Source organism: Leishmania donovani, chromosome 33, assembly GCF_000227135.1.
Source record: "Leishmania donovani BPK282A1 complete genome, chromosome 33".
Taxonomy (NCBI): domain Eukaryota; phylum Euglenozoa; class Kinetoplastea; order Trypanosomatida; family Trypanosomatidae; genus Leishmania; species Leishmania donovani.
The window spans coordinates 47,977-58,669 of NC_018260.1; the positions used below are offsets into that span (position 1 = coordinate 47,977).

Sequence of the window (10,693 nt, forward strand, 5' to 3'; positions counted from 1 at the left end):
GGGGTCGCCTCATAGCCGCTCCCCCATCATGCCGGTCGCCACCCCGGGTGCACCACCATCACCACCACCACCCCCCCGTCCCTACACCTCGGCGTGACGCCCAGGCTGCCCCAACCAGTAGGCAGTGCGAGGGGCGCGTGAGATGCACTCGAGCCATGCTGGCACCTCGGCCCATCGCATGGGTGGCGCAAGCGTGCTCTCTGTCGCCGGTCGCTCCGACGCATCCCCGTCCAGGACCTGACCACCGACATCCGCAGTGATACGTCGCACCCACCTGCCTAGGCGGCAGGCGCTTCACCCTGTCATCACCAGCGGTGGGCTCGGCATTTCGCAGGCACAGGAAGGGAGGGCTGCTTGGCTTCCCCGCCCCCACTCCCTCCCCCGCGCCGACAGAGCGAGTAGGGGTGTACTGAGCACCGAGATACCACGCACTGAGGTGTCCTAAATGATCACGGCGAAGAAAGGAAGGAAAAACAAAAGAGCCCAAAGCAAGACGTGTGATAACGACGGAAAAAAAAGGCAACCGCACACCGACGAGAGGGAGAGAGTGTGGTAGCCCGCTAGGCTGCACAAAGGTGGGCGCTCGGTTTCCTCCTCTCGCCCTCCTCGTCCTCTTCCAAGCAGTGGCCTAGTAGCTTGCAGTCCTCCCTACAAGGTGCAAGCTTATTTTCTTGTTCCTTCGGTTCCGCGTATTGGTGCTGCCCCACCGCGTATGCTGAGTGCCACCGGGCACCCACCTGATTCTCAGAATGGAGCGAGAGAGATGACGTGGGGATGGAAGCGCGGACGGAGCTTCCCCTGTATCGTTCGTTCGCCTGCTGCGCTGCTCGCCTTCTGCCCTCCCGCGCCAAACGGCAGAGGCGGAGGCGGGGGCGGAGCTGGAAAAGGGGAGCCGAAAAAAAAAAAGACCACGTGGAAAGGTCAAAAAAAGCGAACAATACAATGATAGAAGGGCACGATGGCCCGCATACACATTTCAAGGTCTGCGTTGCATCGCACCGCTGGGCACGGTACGCTCGAGCGGCGCATGCTAGCGAGTGAGACAGATGAGCATATTAGAGAACGGAAGAACAGAAGTTCACGCGCTGGAAAGGTGGCGCGCCGAAAGGCAGCATTGCACATGTGAACGCACACATGCACTGAGAGTCTCGCAGAAACGCCCACATGCGCAGACAGGCAGAGAAGGAGAGGCGGAGAAAGAAGTACACATTTTACAGAGGAGTAAAGCGGCCTCTTGCGCTCAAGCACGCTAAGCAGACAGTACCGCGAGAAGGACGTGGGATGCAGCTCCGCAGTCTCTCGCCTATGTGAATAGATTCGTAGGAATCTCCTCATCCAAACTGCTCACGCTGCTTCGGCTATCGTCAGAGTCGTCAGCGGCGCTGCCGGAGGAGTTGCAGCCGGACCAGTCTTGGTCGTCGCTACCAGAGCCGACGGGCGAGGACGCGCTATGTTCGCTAACCTCAGATGCGTTACCGGCATACTGAGCCTCCGAACGCCTCCTCCGCGTGTGTCTCGCGCTCGTCGTACCGAGCAGCTCATCCTCCTCCATCTCAGCATCGTCGCTGTCCTCCTCGGTAGAGATATCGCTGCCGCTCGCAATGCTCCCCTCCTCGTCTTTGCCGTCCTCATCCTTGGCTGGTGTTGCCCCCTCGCGGCAGTCTGCCATGAACAGGTAGTCCAGTGCTTCCACTTGACCCGCTACGGGGACGACAGATAGCCCGCTACAGGCTTCGTTTGGTGCCGCCGGCGAGCGGGCACGCACCGGGGACCCCACTCGTCGGTCCTCACGTGTTGCTGCCGCGTACTGTCCCGCGCGAGGAAGAGCCGCACCGGACTCCCTCGAGGAGGGTGAAAAAGGGTTCTTGGGCGGCTCACGGCCACCTCCAGCGGCAGCGGTCATGCTCCACGACAGTTGCAGCGCCGCTGACTTGAGCACATCGCTTTGGCTGCTCTTTGGATCGCTGCAGCCGCTGTCCGCCGCCAGCGCCGTAAGCGCCGCCCATTGTCGAAAAAGAATTGACAACGCTCGCAGGAAGACGTCTCCCATGGCACGAAATACGGTGGGGCTGTAGTGCACCTCCGCCTTGCACACGGCTGACACCGGTGCGGCAGCGTCATCGTCGTGGGTGCCAGCGCTCACTCGCAGCAGCTCGGGAACACAGACCAGGCCACCCACCATTGTTGCCTCGAAGCCGTAGCTCATGCGCACACCGAACTCGTCGTAGAGGACAACACGCGCAGACCCCTTCTTGTCCTTGGTTACAGCAAAGGAGCTCTGCGAGAGGGAAAAGGACGGGAATAGCTGTGATAGCAAGGCAGCAATGACCTTCTCCGGGCCAGCGGGGGCCGTGCTGGACGCTCTCCGAGTGCGACGGCGTCGACCGCCATCACCGCCTCTTGTGCCTTTGTGACGAGAGTGAGTGGCGACGCCTCGTATCGTGTTCATGGTGCACCCATATACAAGAAAGTTCTTGGCTCGCGAATGACCGTGAAAGTCGGCAAACATCACAACCTGACGCTTCTCCTCGCCCGTCCAGTATCGCAGCAGCTGCTTCATCGCGTAGAGAGTGGGGTTGAAATCTGCCTTAGGATTCGTGTAGTCTCGATTTAGGTCTGCGCCGGCGAATGAGCAGCGATGGTTGCCCATGATCACGCCGTCGGCGTTCAGCATGGGTATCACCTTGAAGACAAAGTTGTCACACAGGTGGGACGCGTATTCTGCGGCCACCGCTGGCGGGCAGAGAAGGGTATCCAGCAGACCCTGCATGACCCAGCTGGCGTTTGTTTCGCCAGGGTGCACACGCGCCACAAGCAGCGCGATGGGGCGGCGCCGTATTTCGTCCGCGGTGTACGGCTCCCCAGTATCTCGGTTACGTAGCGCCGTCACCGTCAGCAGCGGCACCTGCAACCCGCCCGGTGTCCAGCATAAGCACTGCGGCAACAGCGAGCGCGTTGGGCACGCATGAGACTCCCTTGCCAGCCACGCGAGATGATCTCGCATCTCGGTGTATGTGAACGGGAAGCAGTTGGCAAGGTAAACCGTTCCGGCCACCGTCGTCGGCATGGTGACGGAGAAGGTGACTGTGAAGTAGCACTTCTGCTTCAGCACTCCCGACTCTGCAGGTGTGGATGCGGTAAACGGCGGCGGCATCGCAGGCGGCGGTGACAGTGTGGGGAGTGCCGGAATGCGCTTCTTCGCAATCACCGGCGGCGGTGCACGTCCACCGAGGTGCGAAACCGGCGCGCACGGGCTCACCGACATTGATAGCGGTCGCGGAGACATGGAGAGTGGGGATGCAGCCGGAGCGCTGGCGGCCTCCCCGGTTTTCCCGAAGTAGTGCGCGCGCGCAGGACGGAGGAAAGCGTTGCCAAAGTAAAAGATGCCCTCGCCGGCGCGAGTCCACTTGGGCCGCGGCGCGCTCGGGTCGGAAGAGTTTCCGCCGTCCGGAACGTGCAACAGCAGTGGTTTTTGGCCCTCGTTGAAGGTAGAATCGCCTTTTTCCATATTCAGGATGTTGAAGCGGTACGTTTTGCCAGGGGTGAAGTGGCGCATGCCAAAACTGAACCACTGCGTGTAAGAGTTGGTGGCGGTGTCCCAGGAAAGGACTAGGTCGTACTCGCTGTCTGTCACTTCGATGGCGCGCTGCAGGTTGCCGCTTTCGTAGTCCGAAAAGAACTCGACTCCGTCAGCGCTCCCCTGAACGGCACTGGGTGCGTCTCCAGCTGCGCCGGGTGACGCGCTGCTCAGTCGCTCAAAAACCACCTTGTGCACATGCGGAGTCGGGCCACCATCGCACGCCGCTTCGTCCAAGAGTGTAAGCCGCGCGATGTGGTGGCGCAGTACACGAACCCGGTCTTCCTCACACACATTGATCAGCGGCACGCTGAGATGCGCGTCCTCTGCGGCAGCAGCAACAGAGGAGGAGGCGCCGTACCAGCTCTCCGCCGTCGTTGGTGGTGCCGCGTCCTTGAACGGCCACGGCAGCTGTGAGGGGTCGAACGCCACCAGCTCCGACACAGGATCCACGTCGCCGCTGCGCAGCTCTGGAGAGAACACATCTGGGCGGATGTCTACGAGCAGGAGACAATTATCCGAGCCCCCGCGTCCCGAACGCGCTGCTGTGAGCGAGGGAGAGATGATCGAGTCCAACACCGTCTCCGTCGAGCGACCGGCACACTGAGCTAGCGGCGCCTGCGTCGACGACGGGCGCGCCTGAGAGGCGTCTGCCCTCGTATCGACTGCGCTGTGGCAGCTGCCCACGGGCTCAGACAAGTGAGACTTTCCACCTGGTGTCCTGGCAACGTCGAATTGGCGACGCAGGGACGCAGGCAAGCGCTCGTCAACGTAGCATGCGGGGCGGCCGTTCCATGACGGCAGCATCGTGTACCCGTACATCGAGCACAATTGGAGGTAGAAATGGTGCCACTGCTGCGACGACTTCTCAGGCAACGCCAAGACGCTCGCCACGACCACCTTCAGCCCGCCAAGGTCCTTTATGTCCGCCAGCACGGCCTCCCTGTCGGCCGCCAGCAATGCGTTCAGCAGGAGCAGAATAACATGGACGCATTCTCGTCGGGGCAGTATCTGCAACATGTGGGTCGACGGTGGCAACAGGTAGAAAACGATGCCGCGCGGCACGTGAAAGCGCAATGCAACCTCAGCCGCCATCTGACGAACCTTGTCGAAGCCTGTCAATCGCTGCATCAACGCCACACACCACAGCAACATGAACTCCACCCGCCGCATAAGCCGCATCACCCACGATGGCACCCAGTGTTCGGCATCGATGGATACCAGAGCCCCGACATCCGGGTGTCGTGTCTTCTCTGACGCATCGTATTTTACGCTCATCAGCAGCAGCGGCGCGATTTGCGTCAAAAAAAATGTGCTCATGGCAATAGCAGTGGCGCAGAGCTCCGTCCCGCGCGCGCCGAGATCGACAGCCGAAGCGGAGCTCCCAGTGAAAGCGAAAAGCGTGAAGCAGAAATGGGAAAAGGCCGTGCAGGTCCATTGCGTGCGCGACTGAAAGCGGCGCAGCGTCGTCAGCGTTTCTTTACGGGTGTGCTTCCGCGTGTACTCCTGCAGTGCCGCCGCCGTGGTGGTCTGGCAAAGGTCGGACTGCAGTGATGCGTGGTACCTGGCAAACTCCGCCTCCAGCAGCCGGAACGTTACGGACGCGCAGGCAAATGTGCACTCGAGGCTCTGTGAAAGACGGAAGAGGGTCCACAGCTTGACGTTGAAGGTGCTACCAAGGGTAAAGAGCAGCGCAGCCGCCTCGCACGCGCGGAGAGATGCCACAAAGGCGGCATCTACATCGCCGGGACGCAGCCGGCGCTTCCCTTCCTGGAGCACCGACGTGCACACACGGATAATACCAAGTTTCTCGCACAGGGCCACCGCCTTACGCTGCTTATCCCCTGGCATGTGCCTCAAGACATTGTAGAGGAAGGTGAGCAGGACGGACCCTACCTGCAGCTCTCGCATCGCCAAAGAGGATCTGCAGGCGTTCACGATGAGGGCAAACGCGTGCGTGTTCTTGTGCAGAAACACCGTCCACGCCTTCTTACGCTCCTTTTTGGACAGGAAGGCGCCAGAGCCGGCAGGGGCGCAGGTGAGACCCCTTTGAGGGTTCCAGGAATGGCTCCGCGTATGATGCAGCTTCACGCCCGCAGCGTCGCGCTTCGGAGTCGGCGGACTCACCGGATCGGCAGCGCTGCCACTCTGCAGAGACGAGAACAGCATGCCCTGCACCATCTCGATATCTTGCACGACTGCCGTGGCGTCCTCAGACAGCGAGGAGATCGACAGCAGCGCAAGCCGGTTGTTTCGTCGGTCACGCGCGCCACTGCCATTGCACGCCCCCAACGGCAACGGTGCGTCCTTTTCCGAGTCCCGCACGCTACTGCAAAGGTGTTTCACGTGCTGGAGTGCCTCGGGTATGATGGTGTACGTGGGCTTGTGCACTGTCGCTGCTTCACGCGGCACGCAGCTGGACGAGAACGACCGTCGCTCGAATCGAAGAGAGGACGACGTGGGCTCGCCACTCGTTGGCGCAGGAAGAGGCGGAACGGAACGCAGATACGGCAGGCGGGTGCGCAGCGCCAGCCGCTTCGCCGCCGATCTCTTCGATACGGATGCTGCCGGCGGCGAACATTTTCGTGCGCCCTTAGTGCTTTTCGAAGTAGAAGACGAACGGCCACCGCTAACAGGCGGGCGCGGTTGTAGTGCGCATGAGCGCAGTTGGACAGAGACGCCGTCGCCTGGGTCACGGTCGCGCACTGAAGTCGACGACGTGCGCTGGTTGGCCTGTCGGCTGCTGCGCGAGCGCAAGTTCATTATGGCAGACTTGTATGCAATACGTATTCCCCCTGGCCCTGAACGGCGAGAGCCAGATAAGGCCGAAACAGTCTTCCGCTGCCAAGATCGTTACGCAGCACCTCCGCTGACTTCTTTCGAAGCACTGTGCAGAGGGTGTTCCGTGTTGTGTCGCCCCTCAGAGGCGATGACAGATCCCCGCACGAGAGAGGGAGGGAGAGAGATCTAGAAAATACAAGAGAATCGCGTGAAGGGGGAGGGGGCTATGGGGGCACCGGCCGCTAGGCGCCGAGCGCAAGTTAGGAATCAGAAAAGAGAATACAGTACAACAGGGCAGGGCGTCGTACAGAGAACGAAAAAGAAGGGGAGGGGAAACAAGGAAGTACGAAACCGACGAGAAGACAGAAAGAAAGCACACACGCACGAAAGCGACGCAGAGCGAAGCTCTACAGAGCCGCTACGGCAACGTCAACAGTAAAGCCGACAGAGAGAGAGTTCGACTCAGGGACAGCTGATGCTCCCTTGGGTACAGCACTGTAGCGAAAGATGAGAGCTGCACGCAAATGGCGCGTACGTGCCGGTGTGTATGGGCCTGCGTGTGGCTACCTTGATTCACGAGGTGTTGACCCAAAGCACGTCACCTCTATTCTCTATGTGTGTGTGTGTGTGTGTGTGAGAGAGCGTTCGAAATGCGCCAAAGGTGTATCGAAGATACGGGAGGGCAGAGGCAGGACAATTCACACCTGCAGCGAGAAGGGGGAAGGAGGGCGTGTCAAGAGGTGCGCCACACCTCAAAAGCGGCAGGGCACAGAACACGGAAGAAGCGATCAAAATAAGGACGGAACTGCGCAGACGAGAAGCAAGAGAGGAAAGACGAGGGCAGCAAGAGTGGAGGCGGGGTGGAAAGAGAGGCTGTGAAGTGAGCCAAGTCCATCACAAACCTCTATTGGCGAGAAGCTGCTGCGAAGACATACAGATGGCGCGCATCGCGCGCGGCTATGAGGTTTGGCCCGTCGCTTGCCATATGAAGTGGCGTCAGAGTCACCGCACGGACTCGGTGCCGTGGTGGAAAGCCGACAAGTTCACACGCGCCGTCGATGAAGGACATACCACGCGTCATGATCCTCAAGATGTAATCCAGCAGATCTGGAGAACGGTAAAGCAAGATGCAGACGTTGCATCGCTGATCCACTGCTACGCTTCTTTTCCCTCTTTTATGACACTTGAATTTGGCGCATTCACTTTAAAGCCGCCACGGCGCTGTTAGCATAGACGTACCGAGGCAGAAAGAAAAGCACAGGTTAGATACATGAAACAGAAGAGAGAGCACCACAGAATTAGAGACAGGGCTCTTGCATCGCCCGCAAAGGAAAGATAAAAGAACAGGCGTGAGGGCAAAGGAAAGGAGAAACAAGAGTAATCTAAATAAAAAAAATGGCATAGCGGGCACCGAAACGTAGAGAAGTTACAAGACGAAGGCGAAGAGAGAAAGAGACACACGCCCACACCGCAGTGTTAGCAAAAGGCAGAGCAAAACAGAGCCGACTGAAAAGAGACAGAGAGGGTGCAAAAGGAGGAAAGGGGGAGGGTCGGCACACTAACGAAAAAGAAAACGAGCAACCATAGCAGCATAGCAGAGGTCCTTTCCATGGATACGCTCTTTTCTTTATTTCTTGTTGCCTGTTGCCTTCTTCGCTGATGAAATTCCTTTTCTTTCGTTGTCTTCCGGAGGGCGAAATGAGAAACGCGGCGGAAACGCAGTTCAAGCACGCGCGCCGGCACTTTCTTTTCGTTGACGAACTCAAAACGATGAAAGGGTTGCTGAAGACGCGAAGAGAAGATTCTCAGAGAGAAGCGACAAGTCCGCACAGCTCAACAAACAGCAAAGGAGGCGATTCTGTTGTTGCTGTTGGTGCTCGAGGATTGACGGGGTGAATCATAGAGGGTGTACAGAGTGAACATGTTCCAATCGTGAGGGAGAAAAGAAGCAAAGAAAGAGGCACAGGTTTCCGCGGGCGCCGGAATGGGACAGCGGAGAAGGCGTGGAAAAAGGAGGCGACATGTGGATGAAAACGTTCCACGAAGTATTTTTACGAGATTCCGTTCGCCACAGAGCTGCAGCGGTGATGAGAGAGGCAGGAAGGGCGGGACGTGAGACATGAGCATATCCGCTCAAGTGAGACAAACATAGCGAAGAGAGGAGGGCTGCGAAGAACACTAGCAGCCAACGCGCACTCACTCACACGTGGCACCCCTCCCTGACCTACTTGATGCCCTCAACACCTCCACTCGCTGACCCTTGCCCCCGCGCCAAAGTCGCTCACCCACCCACCCCCCTAGGCCATTCAAGGATGCAGTGCAAGAGTGACAACCTGAGAAGAGGCTGCCGGAACCGGTTACGGCGTCGAGCACACACACTCACCAACGCATGCGCAACGCGCCACCCTATCCGGGGCCGCACAAAAAAAAAAAGAAACACTCCAAGGAAACTCAGCAATACAGAGAAAACGGAACCAGACACGATGCGGCATCCTCGCAGGCAGTAACCACAAGACCAGGAAGAGACACGAAAGCAGCGTGCATCGCCTCATGCGAACGCACACGCGCGCAATGGCAGAGGCACACTCTAACGACTGAGTTCGTGTGCGGAAGTAGTGCATCAACCGGCACATATGACCTCTACCCCGCCACCGATGCAGTCTACCAACAACACACAAACGCCGGAAAGTCAGGCGCAGAGGCGATCATGTCCGCCTCCTTGTCTTCTCAAAACACGGACCACGTACGGCAAGCAGCGATACGACGAAGAGCCCCCCCCCAAAAAAAAGTCCCTCGAAGCAGCAGGATAAACATCTTTTTCGTTTCCCATGTCTGTAGCCCCGGCACGCGTCCGCCATCTGCCAGACCTCCTCTCCTCCCTACCACGTCCAGCGAATACATCAACCTTCCATTTACGCAGCGCACACAGACGCACACAACGAACGGCTAAGACGCATGCCAGCTCACCACCTCAGGCCACACTCATTCTGAGTGAACAAAAAAGTGACACAGAGCACAGAGAAAGAGATCCAGCTACAAGTAAAACGCCACCGAGACACCCGCACACATGACACCCCAGGAACTAGTACAGAAACAGCAACTCTTATGTGGATGTCAGAAGACAAAAGAAGAGTGACATGTCAGGGGCAAAAAAAAATAAGAAAACAAGAAGGCTGCAAGCAAACGGAAACCGGTAGCTACCATACAAAATCATATGGCTCCCAAAAAGAGAGGAAGACGGAAACCAGCTCATTAAAGAGAACCGCGGCAAGGGAGAGACAAACTCGGCTGAGAACATTCTTTCTGAGCGTGTCCATTCTACACCCGGAACAAGTCAACGAATACGCGCATGCAGGCACAGCTCGCCGGCCTCTGCTGCACCACAGCGAAATCCTCGCCGTCTAGGGCGGGGCCTCTGCCGTCGCATCCGGGCGTGCGTCTAGCGGGCGCCTCGTGTCCTTCCTCCGCTCCATACTCCCCGTGCGCGCGGCGCGAGCGGCTCCAGGCCCACCTGCCTGGACGGCACAGNNACAGCCATGATCAAGGCGAGCCGCACCCAGCGTCCTGCTCGAGGGCGGAGCCGGTGGTGTGCGGCGTGCGGGTAACAGGGGGTGGTCTAGGGTCATGCCGGATGAGCTCAGGGAGGAAGTCGGCCGGCCGCAGGCCAGGGCCCTCGGAGACCCTGCACTCTGCCAGCATGTCTGCCGTGCTTCTCCCTGACTCGCTTCAAGCCCCGGCACAAGGCCGGGTGGAGACCCTCCACAGTGGACTCCCGATGACTCCATGGCGTGGCTCGGGGCGCCCTCGCCATGCTTCCGCCGCCACCGCCGCACCAGCCCACCCGGTCGGGCGTACGAGATGGAGCATGCGTCGCACACATGCACTGCGGCGCTGATCCGTGTGCATCCCCTGCGCGCCTTTTTCGCCTATCGCCCACGCTATTCTCGCCCCTGGATGCCGTGCCTGGATGTGATACACCATGCCCGCTGCGGCGGGCAGCACGTGCACACAGCGCTCGCGTTTCCCCATACGCGGGCCTGCTGCAGGGCAACCTTCTTGTCTGGAGAGACCGCTGCCCTCGGCTTCCTTTCCCGCCGACATCACCGAAAAGGGGGAGGTCTGCATCGCTTGCCCGCGTGTGCCGCGACAGGCAGGGCATTGGCATGAGACTGTGGCGGCAAGGGAGCGCCACCCTCCTCTGCATTCACATGCTTCTGGCATAAGTCGGTGTGCCAAATGTTGGGGGCCCGTGGACAAGCATGTGCCTGCGCACAGAAAACCCACAGCTCGTCGCTCTGAGGGGGCATAGGGGTCAGCCCCAGACACACGAGGGGG

General features: G+C 59.4%; 1 protein-coding gene across 1 annotated transcript; it reads right to left on the reverse strand.

The window, feature by feature from the left end:
- Positions 1-1,303: 1,303 nt before the first annotated feature.
- LDBPK_330210 (zinc carboxypeptidase, putative) lies at positions 1,304-5,758 on the reverse strand (the record flags this gene model as incomplete). Its single annotated transcript, XM_003863797.1, has 1 exon — positions 1,304-5,758. One exon carries the CDS (start codon positions 5,756-5,758, stop codon positions 1,304-1,306), a length of 4,455 nt encoding a protein of 1,484 aa, XP_003863845.1.
- Positions 5,759-10,693: the final 4,935 nt, after the last annotated feature.